This window comes from Dromiciops gliroides, chromosome 4 (assembly GCF_019393635.1).
Source record: "Dromiciops gliroides isolate mDroGli1 chromosome 4, mDroGli1.pri, whole genome shotgun sequence".
In the NCBI taxonomy this organism is placed as follows: Eukaryota; Metazoa; Chordata; class Mammalia; order Microbiotheria; family Microbiotheriidae; genus Dromiciops; species Dromiciops gliroides.
Genome location: NC_057864.1, coordinates 339,506,452 through 339,521,121, shown reverse-complemented (window position 1 = coordinate 339,521,121; position 14,670 = coordinate 339,506,452). Strand labels below are relative to the sequence as shown.

Below are 14,670 nucleotides of genomic sequence, written 5' to 3'. Positions count from 1 at the left end.
AACTCCAGAGAAAGAATTGATATTGATTGATCACAGACTGAAGCATGCCATTTTCACTTTTTTTCATTTTTTTCCCTTTTATTCAAGTTTTCTTATATGGAAATGTTTTACATAATTGCACATGTATAACCTATATGTGATTGCTTGCACTCTCAGGGAGGGGGAGGGGAGGGTAAGATTTGACATTCAAAACTTTAAATAAAAATGTCAAAAATTTAAAAATAAAATAAAATAAAAGTGATCTCCTTGAAGTAGATTTTGACTTTTTCAGTTCAGGAATGTTCATAGCCCATAAATACATTATATGAGCTTCCAACAACTACTATACTATAGTTTATATAGTATATAGTTTATACTATTCTATAGTTTAGAAAATAACACTCTCACTGTCTCTGTCTCTCCTTGTACTACTATAGTAGAACAGAAAGTTTATCTAGGTACATAAAAGAAGAATTGGAGAAATGGAGGATAGAAGCTGGAATTATGATTTCATTGGAATGCAAAATTCACAGAGGAACTTCCCCAGCCAATGCAGATCTGCCCTTTATTTGCAATTTAAAGAGGTGCTTTGAAAGGCACACAACCAGAATGTGTTAAAGGTGGAACCTGAACTCTGGTTCTTCCTGCCTGCTAGGTCATTATTCCATGCTGCCTTTGTGGAGAAATATTGTACTGAAAATATAATAATAGCTCACATTTATATGTGACTTTTTGGTTCATCACTTTACATATACGACTTTATTTTATCCTCGTAACCCTTCTATGAGATAGATAGTCTAAGAATTATCACTTCCATTTTATAGATGAAGAAACTGAAGCTCCTACGACACGCTTAGGACTCAATGTTTGTATGTATAACTGTAATGTACTCTTTTTCCAAAGCAGAGTTTCTAAAAGCAAAAAACAAAACAAAACAAAAAAGCATAGTCCCTACCCTCCAGAGCTGTGGTTTCCAAAAGTAATCTGACCCCATGGATGAGTTGAACTGACTTCAGAAGGTGTGTGATCAACCATTAAGAGGGCTGGAAGATGGGTTACATTCCACCTTCCCTACAGCAGTTTCCAGTACAAGTACAATGACCCTTTTCTCCCAGCACTCTCCCATTCCTCTTTCTTATGCCATTCAAACTCCCTTTCTATGACAGGGGGTCCTAAAATCAGCAATCCCTACCTGTGGTTCTATGTAGTGTTATTAACCTTGTTAGGAGATATGAACGTCATGTTATTTGAATACTACCCACTAATGTTCATTAGTGTTTTCCAGCTATAGACTACAGTTCTTGGTAAATGCCACTAAATATTTCATATTTATTAAACTTTATTTTAAGATATACATAACAGGGGAAGCTAGGTGGCGCAGTGGATAGAGCACCGGCCCTGGAGTCAAGAGGACCTGAGTTCAAATCCGGCCTCAGACACTTAACACTTACTAGCTGTGTGACCCTGGGCAAGTCACTTAACCCCAATTGCCTCACCAAAAAAAGAAATACATAACAATAAGCAAAGAGTCTGAAGAATGTTGGAAATATTTTATTTTATTTATTTAATTTTTTTTTTGGGCAGGGCAATGAGGGTTAAGTGACTTGCCCAGGGTCACACAACTAGTAAGTGTCAAGTGTCTTGAGGCTGGATTTGAACTCAGGTCCTCCTGAATCCAAGGGCAATGCTTTATCCACTGCACCACCTAGCTGCCCCAGAAATATTTTAAAGAAAGATAAAGTCAGAATCACTGTCAAAATACATTGTTTAATAATAATAAACCATGAATTTCTTTTTGTGTGTGTATGTGAGGCAATTGGGGTTAAGTGACTTGCCCAGGGTCACACAGCCAGTAAGTGATAAGTGTCTGAGGCCGGATTTGAACTCAGGTCCTCCTGACTCCAGGGCTGGTGCTCTATCCACTGTGCCACCTAGCTGCCCCCTCATGCATTTCTTTTTTGTTGTTTTGTTTTGGTTTTTTTGTGAGGCAATTGGGGTTAAGTGACTTGCCCAGGGTCACACAGCCAGTAAGTGATAAGTGTCTGAGGCCGGATTTGAACTCAGGTCATCCTGAATCCAGGGCCGGTGCTCTATCCACTGCACCACCTAGCTGCCCCTTCATGCATTTCTTTTAAAAAAAATAATAAACATTTTTATTTATAGCTTTGAGTTCAATTTTTATTCCTTCTTCCCTCCCTGGGGTGGTAAGCAACCAGATAACCATGTATTTCTTATGGTGCTTTTACATTAAACTTCTGAAACTTTTAGTATAACCCTGTGATATAAAAATGATTCATTATTTATTATTATATTGACTCGTGATTATTTAAAAACACATAAATAAAATGCTATGGAAAATACAGAATAACGTGATTTTGGGAAATTCAACTTCTTGTTTCTGAATTTAAGTTTAGTATCCAGGAATCTGGAAATACTAGTTTATCAAGTACACATAATATTTTATTTCATTCAAGAAGTAAGACATTAAAATAATATAAAATGAGGAATTACATTAGCCTTACCATGGCTGTTTGGAGTAGAAAGGGGTTGTGACTTCTTAGGCAGATGATTCTGAGTGGCTGCTTCACAGTATGCAAATGAAGGGTCAGTTATTTTATCTGGAGGTTCACGATAGCTTCCTATCATACTGTGCTTCAATTCGGCATACATTATCTAAAAAAGGAATAGAGAAAATATTATATATGATCACTCTTTTTTAAATGGATAGTATATGAGGCTTCAGGTAAGACTTTGTTGTTGTTGTTTGTCCTTCCTTCTTGAAGAGGACCATGACATCAAGGTAATATCATGACTTGCAGGGAATTGGATTTAAGTGAGGGAGGGCTGTGCAAGGTCACCAACCTCACTCTCTCCTCCAGAGCCATCTGGGTCCAGTGGCAAGATAGACATCAGAACGACTGGAGATGGCCCCAAATGTTTAAGGCAATTGGGGTTAAGTGACTTGCCCAGGGACACACAGCTAGTAAATGTTTGAGGTAACATTTGAACTCAGGTCCTCCCAACTTCAGGGCAGTTCTCTATTCACTGAACAACCTAACTGCCCCAGGTAAGACTTTATGTTGGTTTCCAATATTACAGGTATGCTAGAATCATCTGGTTTAAAAGGGACTTCTAAATTTGAAACATTTCATTCAAAATACTTTTGACAACCTTTTTCTGGATATGCTTTCTTCTCTGGTTTTTTTTTTTGGGGGGGGGCAGGGCAATGAGGGTTAAGTGACATGCCCAGGGTCACACAGCTAATAAGTATCAAGTGTCTGAGGCCAAATTTGAACTCAGGTCCTCCTGAATTCAGGGCCGGTGCTTTATCTACTGTACCACCTAGCTGCCCCTTCTCTGGGTTTTTGTGATAGTACTTTATTGGTTTTCCTCCTACCTGTCTAAAGATCTTCTTTTCAGTTTCTTTTTTTTTTTATTAAAAAAAATAATAAAGTTTTGAGTTCCAAAATCTATCCCTCCCTCCCTTCCACCTCCCCCGCCCAAGGCAAACGATCAGATATAGGTTATACATATGCAATTATGCAAAACATTTCCATATTAATCATTTTGTACAAGAAGTTCTCAATCTCATTTGCTGGATCTTCAACCATGTTATACCCATTACTTGTGTGTAATCCTCAAAGGCTCTATCCTAGACACTCTTTTCTTTTTTCTCTAAAATCTGTCTTGTTCATCTCCTAGTCTCTTACAGGTTCAATTATGATCTCTATAGATGATTTCCAGATCTATACATGCAGCCTGGTCTCTCCCTTAAATTCCAACCCCATATCACCAACTGCCTATTGGACATTTCAAATCAGATATCTAATAGGTAACTCAAAGTCAACCTGTCATACTAACAACCACCAGACAAATTACCTCTACAGAATAGTCTCCCCTCCATGAAAGAAATATTGTCTTTTGTTCCAGGAAAGGCAACCAACCACACAATCTCAAAATCTGATTAGCTGCAATGTATGCACCCATTTCTTTAATTGTGAGTGAAGTTTAAAGTAGTAAGGATGTAACTATGAATATTTTGGGCTTGTGCTAACTTATTAGAAACAGAGGAAACGTTTATTTTTAGTTTCAACAGTTTTTTTGAATAAGAAATGAGTCAAGTTCACAACTCTAACTTTTGATTTTTCTCTGACAACAGACACTAAAACATTTTAAATGATACATAATAAATGATATGAAATTTCTTGCATGAATAAATGTTTTACTGGATCCAATTATTAAATATGACCAAGCAACATAAAATAGAAAAAAATTACAGTCTATTTTTAAATAGCAAAATTTAAATGTATTCCCAAATTAGCATCAATTAATAATATACATGGGTATATTTTATATATAACATATATGAAAATTTATGTAAAATATACATGATATCAGAGGACTTAGCATTAGATGGGACCTACTAGAGAACTAATACAAGGATTCTTAATCTGGAATACATGAATTTAAAAAAATATTTTGATAACTGTATTTAAATATCATTAGTTTACTTTTTAATCCTATGTATTTTTATTTTATACATTTAAAAACATTATTTGATAAGGAGTCCATAGGCTTCACCAGACTGCCCAAGGGGCCTATGACATACAAAGAAGTTAATAAACCATAACCTAGTTTAACCTCTCTTTTTTAAACAGAAGAATAAAGAGTTCCAAATTATCTGTGAAATACCTTCTTTTGGTAAAAGTAAAATAACTTTGTAAATTGTTCAATTAAAAAGCAATGGGAAAGTAATTTTCTTCATGTTTACATTCAAATTTCATTACTTAAAAGATTTATTAAATATTTTGTAAGAGATTTCTTTTTTTGATAAGCAGCATGGCTTAATGGACAGAAAAGCTGGCCTGCATTCAGAAAGATCTTGCTATGTGCCCACTGGCAAATGATTTTACCTCTTGATGCCCCAAGAACTCTCTAAGATGATAAATAAGTTGCTGAGCTAAGATCTGCACTGATAGACGGCCAGGACTTTCATGCCAAGACTTTTTTTAAATACTCAAAGGGAGCTGTGAAACCATCCATTTGAATGTTCTTTCCAACAATGCAGATTTTAACCAATTCTTACACAACTCTCATACATGTTCTCTCATAAATTTGGTCTCACATTTAGAATGCCAAAAGACAAGTTAAAAATGTATCACTGATCTAAAAGCTGTGTGATTCTCAAAATCCTCTTAGTATTTTTCCACTACTCTGAAGAATCAGGAGGGAGTCTGACTAGAAACAGTATATTGTTTTTATTTCATGGGTTGCCATGGCCAAAGAAGGCTGCTTGTGATGAGTCTATTCATATTTTGCTAGACTGGTCCTCAGAAAGTAGTTTCAGTTTGTTGACAGGACCATGTTGAAGCCTTTTCTGAACTGAGAAAGGTTTTATCCAGAACTAAGGCAGTATATTATTTTAATTTTATCTAAATAAAACAAAAACAGGAGTATTTAAAGTAATATATTGTATTTTATTTTTGGTAATATCTTTTGGTTTTACATCACTTCATTTCCCAATATATGGCTCGCCCACCCAGAGAGCCTTTCTGAATTAAGGAGGGGGAAAAGTACTTCAGCAAAAGTAATCAACACATCATTCAAGTCCAATAACTCATACAGAATTCCATCATAACCAGAGGGGCACACCTTTGCACAGAAAGGAGGGATGTACATTCTTATATACATCTCTATACTTCAGAGTCAAACTTGGTCATAATTATATAGTGTTCAATTTCCATTTTTATTGTTTTTACATTTTATTTACCTTATTTATAGTCATTGTTTATATTCTTTTTTTCTGGTTCTCCTGATTTTACTTTACTTAAGTGCATATAAGTCTTCTCCCTCTTTTTTCATACTCATAATTTCTTATGGTGAATTAATATTCCATTACATTCATGTTCCACCATTTGTTTCACCAACTATTAATTAATAGGCATCTACTGCTTTTAGTTTTTTGCTACTACCAAAAAATGCTGCTATAAATGTTTTGATGTGTTAGGGCCAAATTTGATATATGGAGAGTTAATTGAGTGGCTCACCGTAATATTGGGGTCCTGGAAATAATGAGGAGCCTCTAGGCCCAAAGCTCCCTCCCGTCTGAACTGCCTTTTTAGATATTTCTCCCAGGCCAATTAGAAAGGAGTCCAACAGCCTCTTTTCCACAAACGAATCAGGTTTTATTAATGGGAATAAAATAAACAGCAAAGGTGAAATTAATAAAATCAAAGACAAGGGAATAGGGAAAAAGAAAAATGGATAATTCCCCTAACTCTAACCTAAGTCTATACAATCCCCAAATTTGCTTCCAGTTCAGCTAATTCAAAAGAGGAGGGCTTGAATGTTAACTCACCACCTGGGGTCTGTAACTTCAATGAGTAGTCAGGGCCCATAGGACAAACTGCCAGGATAAAACCTCTTTTTGCCCGCTCCTGCAGCTTGCACCATGGGAAAGAGAATGAGCTCCCCTGAGCGAGCATTTCCTCTCACTTGCCCAAAAGGGGAGGTCCTTCAAACTGCCTGTGGAAAGTGGTTTCTCCTGCTGACATCAGCAGCATACGTCACTCAAGACAGGTCAGGTGTTGCCCATCCCAATCAGTCTGCCAAATTCCATTATTTCCCACTGTGAGTGAGATTTTCCCCATCCCTTAGTGAGATGAGATTTACTATAGTTTTAAGTGATTTGATTAAAATAATAATCAATATATTAACAAAAAAAATTGTAATTCATATAGATTGCATAAGGTTAGAAGGTCAAGTCTTTTCCCATATTTCTCAATTTTCCTATGACATAGTGTGGTTGATCTTGTGATATCTGCATTAGGAAATATCACAGGGTCTGGTGGTGGTCAGCAATACTGTTCACGCTGCTGTCCACTGGCCTACCAATGATCCACCCTATTGATATCAAAATGCTGATCCGCTGTTATTTCTCAAGAATATGTTCTAATTTTAGAAATGTTCCCCCAAGGGTATATAAACTCGTGTATTTTGTACTTCTGGGTCTTTCAGGCCTAAAGCCTGGATGACCGGTTTTGTTGAGGGACGGGCCCTCTCTCAATAAACCTATTTGCTACAACCTGGAAACTTTGTTATTTTCATTCTTCCGTCAGACTTAAAATTTTTTCGTGACACCACATTCCCCCCCTCCTCCCCCGTTTCATCAAGGAAACAGGGCTCCCTGAGATAGCTAAATCTAGGCCTCTTTCTCTCTCTTCGCCAAATTCTTATTCTCCTTAATAAATGCTTAAAAGTCTAAACTCTTGCTAAAGCTTATAATTTATTAGTGACCACTCATTAGATATTTAGGGTATGGACATTTAGTCCCTTTCTTACCATGATTCCAAACTGCTTTCCAGAATGGTTGAATCAATTCATAGCCTGTCTAACAGATTATTATCGTGCCTGTCTTTTCACAATCCTTCCAATATTGACTAATTCCGTATCTTGTCATTTTTGCTAAATTGAGGGGTCTAAGGTGAATATTCAGAGTTGTTTTGATTTTAATTTCTCTAATTATTAGTGATTTGGAACAATCTTCTACATGGTTGTTAATAGTTTGCAATACTTTTTTGGAGGATTATTCGTTCATAGCCTTTGACTAAAATATCTTTTTCTTTCTTTTTTTTTTTTTTAAGGCAATGGGGGTTAAGTGACTTGCCCAGGGTCACACAGCTAGTAAGTGTCAAGCATCTGAGGCCGGATTTGAACCCAGGTACTCCTGAATCCAGGGCCGGTGCTTTAACCACTATGCCATCTAGCTGCCCCTAAAATATCTTTTTAAAGAGCATTCTTGTAATTGAAAACTGTTTTATAATTTTAAAAATAATTCATAATGATCCTTAATAATTATTTTTGGCCTAGATCAATGATTGCATAAAAAACTTGTATAGAAACTCCTTCAACCAATAGAGATGGCAACTCATCTGTTGTAATCTCAGAGGACTGCTTGGAGAACTGAGACACTTGCCCATGGTTTTCCTGCCTGCCATGCTGGCGGATCCAGCTATGACAACAAACAGCCTCAATTCTCTTTCTCTCTCTCTCTCTCTCTCTCTCTCTCTCTCTCTCTCTCTCTCTCTCTCTCTCTCTCTCTCTCTCTCTCTCTCTCTTTTTTTGCTGGGGCAATGGGGGTTAAGTGACTTGCTCAGGTTCACACAGCTAGTAAGTGTCAAGTGTCTGAGGCTGGATTTGGACTCAGGTACTCCTGAATCCAGGGCCAGTGCTTTATCCACTGTGCCACCTAGCTGCCCCCAACAACCTCAATTCTTAACGACATTTCAATAAATATTTTAAGTATCTGATTTGAGAGGTCAGGTTCTTAATTAGAAAAAGTATTTTTATAGATAAGAATATTCTAGAATTGTCATCCAACTTACCCTTTCATCTAACCAGTCAAGAGATGATGAATTTGAAATTATTTAATAAAATATATTGAAATAGCAAGTTTCAGAAATATCAATTATGCCCAACATTAGCATCTGGCCGATATAGAACTTTCATGAAAATAACATATTGAGTACTGAACACTTCCTAATTGTACCCTAGCCTGCTCTAATGTGCCAGAAAAATATTTTTTAATTATTATTTCTATGGTTGATAGTCACTATATAGAAAGGAAAATCAATTGCCAAACAGTACCCTGGATACTGCATGAAATGTGGGATAACTGAACTCAAAATTCTTGTGCTACCTTGGAATTTTATCATCTTGTTTATACCTTCTATACTAGTTATGGAAACCAGTCATAAGAGCAAGAGAACAAAATAACCATGGAAACTTAGGTTGTGTTTTAATACCACAGGAAGAAAATCAAGACATTAACAAATGTGATGAATACAAACAAAACCCAATATGAACACTAAATGTTATAAAGAAAGATGGTACTAGTTCTTTAAAACTGAGTTTTATGAAAAAGCAATAGCTAAGCTGAGTGAAATGGTCTTCAAACACACATGGCCATACAAAGAAAAGACTAATGAGGTCTTTCTTTCTTTCTTTTTTTTTTTCAGGGTAATGGGGCTTAAGTGCCTTGCTCAAGGTCACACAGCTAGTAAGTGTCAAGTGTCTGAGGCTGGATTTGAACTCAGGAACTCCTGAATCCAGGGCTGGTGCTTTATCCACTGCGCCATCTAGCCGCCCCTTAATGAGGTCTTTCTGTCAACTACTGGACAGTAGGGGACTCAACTGGAAAAGGGATGTAAATGTTGGTAGTTGGAACTTACAAAGATGCTATTAATTTCCTAAGTTTATAAGCAGAAATGACTTTGAAATGAGGAAGCATATACACTATATGATGCCAAACTTTCTGATCTATTCTCAAGCCTTCTCCTTGACCTCCTCTTCAGGATTTTACACAGTTGACTACTTTCTCTTCCTGGGTATTTTCTTCTGTCTGAAAGATCTTAGACTCCTTTACCAGATTACCTTCCATACCTCACTCCCATATATCATCATAGCCATACCTTGAGGTTCTCTCCTGGGCTCTCTTCTCTTTTATTGTCTATATTCTCTCTCTCTTCATGACATCATCAACTCTCATAGGTTTAAGTCATCTCATGTATATGTATATACATACACATATACACACACATATATATGCAGATGACCACCACATCTAGATAACTAGTTCAAGTTTTCTCTCACAAGCTATAGTCCTATATCAACGATTGACCGCTGAACTCTTAAACTGGATCTCAAACTCAACATATACAAAAAGAACTTTTTAATCTCTCCACATAGTCCCACTCCTCTTCTGAATGGCCCCTTTCTGTTGAGGGGAATGTAATCCTTGACTTTTCACTCTCATTCTTACCTCACATGTCCAATCACTTGCTATATCTTGTTGTTTTTTTGTTTTGAGGCAATAAGGGTTAAGTGGCTTGCCCAAAGTCCCTCAGAAGTCAGATTTTAACTGGGCCCTCCTGATTCCGGGGCCAGTGCTCAAACCATTGTGCCACCTAGTTAGCCAAGTTGCCATATCTTATTTACTTATATCCTCACAACATCTCTCCCATTCATTCCCTTCTCTACATTCATACCAGCCTATTTCACGTCCTTATCACACCTTGCCTGTTCTACTGTAAAAGCCTATAAATTTTGGGCAGCTAGGTGGCACAGTGGATAAAGCACCAGCCCTGGATTCAGGAGGACCTGAGTTCAAATCCGGCCTCAGACACTTGACACTTACTAGCTGTGTGACCTTGGGCAACTCACTTAACCCTCATTGCCCCACCCCCCCAAAAAAATTAAAAACCTATAAATTTGTCTCACTTTCAAGTTTCTTCCCTTTCTAACCCATCCTCCCCAAGTAGTTGGAAAAGTGATATTACTAAAGCACAGGTATGATCATGTCACCTCCCTGTTCAATAATAAACTCAAAAGGTTCCCTATTACCTCTTGGATCAAATACAAAGTCCTCTGCTTAGCATTTAAAGTCCTTCCCAAACTGGCTCCTACCTATCATTCCAACTTGATTTCCTATTACTCTCTCTGCACTCTTCGGTCATCAGACTGGCCTTTCTGTACATCACAATAGCACTGAGATGGATAATAATTCATCTCCCATCTCCACGTCTTTGCAAAGGCTGTCTTCCGATAACCACAGTGTTCTTCCTCCTCCCCTCTCCCTGCCTCTCAGAATCCCTTGGTTCTTTACAGTTCAGCTCAAGTGCAAGGTCCTATACAAGGTCCTTCCTAATCCTCCCTGACTACTAGTGTCTTAACTCTCTCCCCATCATTTTACACATTGCCTCTCCCTATAGAGTATAAACTCTCTGTGGACAGGGACTGTGATATTTTTGTCTGTCTCCCTAGTGCCTAGTGCTTTTGTTTGTTACATAATTGGTACCTATTCAATGTTTGATCATTGACTGATTAATAAATGAAGACCCAATCCCCAAATTAGTAAAAAATATTTGATAAGAATGTTTCCCTCAGTTAACTTTTGTTTTAACTGTAAAACTAATTTTCAATTATCACTGAATAATCCTTCAATTTTATAATTTAGGAGCAAGATAAATGGCTGATAAGTATTATTCCTTTTTCACTTTTCTCATGTGATTATATCACTCTTTTCATTGAAATTGTCAAATGTTATATATTGATTTGTTATTAACACTCCATTATATATAACTTGTAGGTATATGCTGGACTACTAAAAATGTTAACACTATTTATCTCCAGATAGAGGTGATGGGATTCACAGTGCAGACTGAAGTATGTGTATGTGAGTGTGGTTTATGTATGTATGTATGTATGTATGTATGTATGTATGTATGGTGTGGCTAATGGTGGAATTTGTTTTGCTTGACTATACATACATTTAATGGATTTTTTTGCTTGCTTTCTCAATGAATGGGTAAAAGAGAGGTGAGAGGGGATTTAGAACTGAAAATAAAATAAAACTCAATTTTTAAAATGTTAAAACAGGTATCACAAATGCATTTGTCTCAATATTTTTGCTGCAGCAAGGTATTAGGTTTTTCTTGATTTAATTTTTTTTCCTTACAAATTATACTGAGTTCATCTATAGCTCATCCAGTAGAAATTTCCTACTCAAGGGTCACCTCCAAATGGGTTGAAATGGCTTTAAGGAGAACAAAGACAGGAAAAGCAGCTGAACTGGACTAAGTTATCTTTAGAGGAAATCTGTACTGCAGAAAATGAAATTGTGAGAGTATCCTGGGATTGATTCACAAGGTGAATCAGGCAGGGGAGCCTATCAAAGATTTTTTTAAAAAGTCTTATTAATTTACTAAAAGAGAAAAAAGTTACTAAGAGAACAGTCAACAATAATCTATAGGCCTACATTCTCAGTTACAGCCATCAAGAAAAGCAACAATGGTATCTACAATATGGGTATTAGTTTGGAAGAGGTAGGCTTTTGCAAGAGGCATTCTACAAAGCAAAGGCAACTGGCTCAAATAAGTAGAGAATACAAGATCACATTGTACTTTTCATTTGTTGATTGTGGAAAAGCATTTGACTTGGTAGAGCCAAATTGCTGCCCTAAAGGTTCTCTTTCCAATAAGATGTTTCCCATTCATATATCAAACTCATTTCAGATTCCTTGAAAGATAAAACAGAAATAACCCTAGTCAATGACCTTATCATAAATATGAGGTAGGGCATAAGATTGAGAGACAGATGTTCTTCAAAGATATTAACCACTTCAAGTATATCCAGTATAGATTCTACATTGAAGAAGTGTTTCCTAGGGGTGTTGAAGTCCTCTGGATGTTCCTGTTTGTAGAGAACATCGTCAATTAAAGAAAATCAGTGTCCTGGAAGAGGTATGTGAGCACTAAAGAGTTTGATATGATGGTTTATACTGGAAAGACCAAGTGGATTAAGATTGCTTTGATCAGATTATCACATGCAGTATGGACAAACTATATGACATATCAAGGCCAGAATTAAACAGAAGAAGAAAAGGTTGGACAGCCTCTAGGAAATTTTGAAGCTCCTTAATGATGTCCACTCCCAAGCTTCTTCCAGAAACCAAGGTCAAGCTCTTTAATACCAGTATTTGACTGGTGGTGTTATACAGCTGTGTGACAAGAAACATAACCCCCAAAGATCTTGTGAGACAATGATGGGGTTTGGAGACTCTGAGACTCCCCCCACCCCAACACACACACAGACAGAAACTCTGGCTGGTTTTGCAGGGCCAGTCCAGAGTCAGGAGAATTTCATAGGAAATGTAGATCAACCTTCCGAACTAGGTAAAGGAAGTTAACTAACTTAAGACCACCTTCAAGTCATGTCAATCAATGGACTTGAATGCTATCAGCCAATTAGCTTGCATCAAGGTGGAGTGACCCACCTCCACCTGAGACAGGTTAAAAAGCCCTGGAGAGAGGTCTTGATCTCTCTTGGCATGTTCTTCCCTCTCCCATGCTGTTCTCTCTTTCCCCTCTATCCTAGGCTTTCCTATCTTTCAGAGCCATGTGCGCTCTCTTTACTAATATTTAATATGCTTTAATAAATGTTTAATGCCCCAAACTGGTACATTTCTAAGTAAGAAAAATATTATAAATCCCAGCTAATTTTCCCTGCACCTGGGACAATTATAGAGGACCCCATATAATTTTAATTGTCACAATCTGAAAATGGTGGTCACATGTGAGTAAGCTGAAAACAGAACCAGTGGCAAACTTGGGAGGCTATAGGAAAATTTCAAATATAAAACCTCACCTCTTTTGTAACAAAATCATTATGTAGTTAAAATAATCAGAAAATAATGTAATACATAACTTAATAGAACAGAAATTCCATTTGTACCATTATGTAAATTTGAAATATAAGGGATCCTTGGTGAAGGAAATGCAAAACATTAATCACATCTAAGAGTAAATGGCTGTAAATTGATATTAGGTTAGATCTATCATGACTAGTAAACTAGCAAGCTGATAAGTTTGATTCTTTTTGATTAACCAACATATACTTTAAAATTTGTGTGTACCTGGCAATTGACATTTTAGTAGGACAGTTGACTTCTCATTCCTTTTTCCATATGGGGGGGGGGGAGGATTATTCCTAGAGCATCAGGCAAATAATTTAACCCAAAATGCAAACTCGCCTATTGTGGGCTTAAGGGTCACATACCCAGGAAAGCCTGGAAAGTAAGATGAAGTTCTAACATCTTGTGGGTGGTTTAATTTGATAGCAGACAGATGAAGAAAGACACCACAAAAGTTGTGTTTGAACTCAGTGCATTCCACTTTGGTGCTGAAGCAAAACTGGACTACTTGTACTACAACCCATTTGTAGCAGTTCCCTCATTTCACCTTGTTCACTCTTGCCACCATACCTTAAAGAAATTCTCAAATCACAAGTGTTCCTTTTGTTCAAGATCTTTTAATGTCCATGCCTCCCATCCTGTTCAGATTAATGGGCGACAAGCAATCTTTCCCTCATTACACTACTTGATTATTTCTATTTAATACACAATTATATGTCAACTTATTATATAGTTAACGTGCCTTATCCCCCCATGAGACTTGTATGTTCCTTCACAATAGGAACTATGTTGTTTTTCTAACACTTTATTCCCAGAATGCTGTACATAGTGGATACATAATAACTTTGTTGAAACAGTTACAAATGTGTTTGGGATATTTTTGTAGCTTACATTTCCCTATAATTCCCCACTTGCCAACTTTCCTCATACTATAGAGGATACTGTACATTCTCCAGTTACTCAGGCTTACAACATGTTATCATCCCAAACCTTCACTCACACATCTCTTCCAAAAAATTGCCAAATCCTGTCATTTCTACCATTATAACATTTCTTGTATAAACCTGCTTCTTTTCTCTGACACTGCCACTACTAAGGTGCAGGACCTCATCACCTCATGCCTGGACTACTGCAGTAGTCTGGTGGTTAGTCTCCCTGATTCAAGTCTCTTCCCTCTCCAGTTCATCTTCCATTCAGTTGTCAAACTGATCAAAATGATCAACTCCAGTGGCTCCCTATTGTCTCTAGGATCAGATACAAAATTCTGTTTGGTGTTCAAAGCCCTTTTCCAGTCTTTTTTACCCATCATACTCCGCCTTGTACTCTGCATTCCAATGACAACAGCCTCCTAGTTGTTCCTTGCACAACAAGTTTTCCTCTCCTGAGTCCAAACATTATGACTGGTGCCCTCCGTGCCCGGAATGCTCTCCCAAGTAAAATCC

General features: G+C 37.0%; 1 protein-coding gene across 7 annotated transcripts in view; it reads right to left on the bottom strand.

Annotated features, from left to right (window-relative positions):
* The window catches only part of CEP57L1 (centrosomal protein 57 like 1), an 86,157-nt gene that overhangs the window by 25,337 nt on the left and 46,150 nt on the right, over positions 1–14,670 (bottom strand). For all 7 annotated transcript variants that reach the window (XM_043999722.1, XM_043999716.1, XM_043999719.1 and 4 more), the window contains exon 2: positions 2,502–2,652. In XM_043999722.1, the coding sequence (XP_043855657.1) occupies positions 2,502–2,649 (148 nt within the window). In that variant the 5' untranslated portion in view covers positions 2,650–2,652. The remainder of the gene's footprint in view (positions 1–2,501; positions 2,653–14,670) is intronic.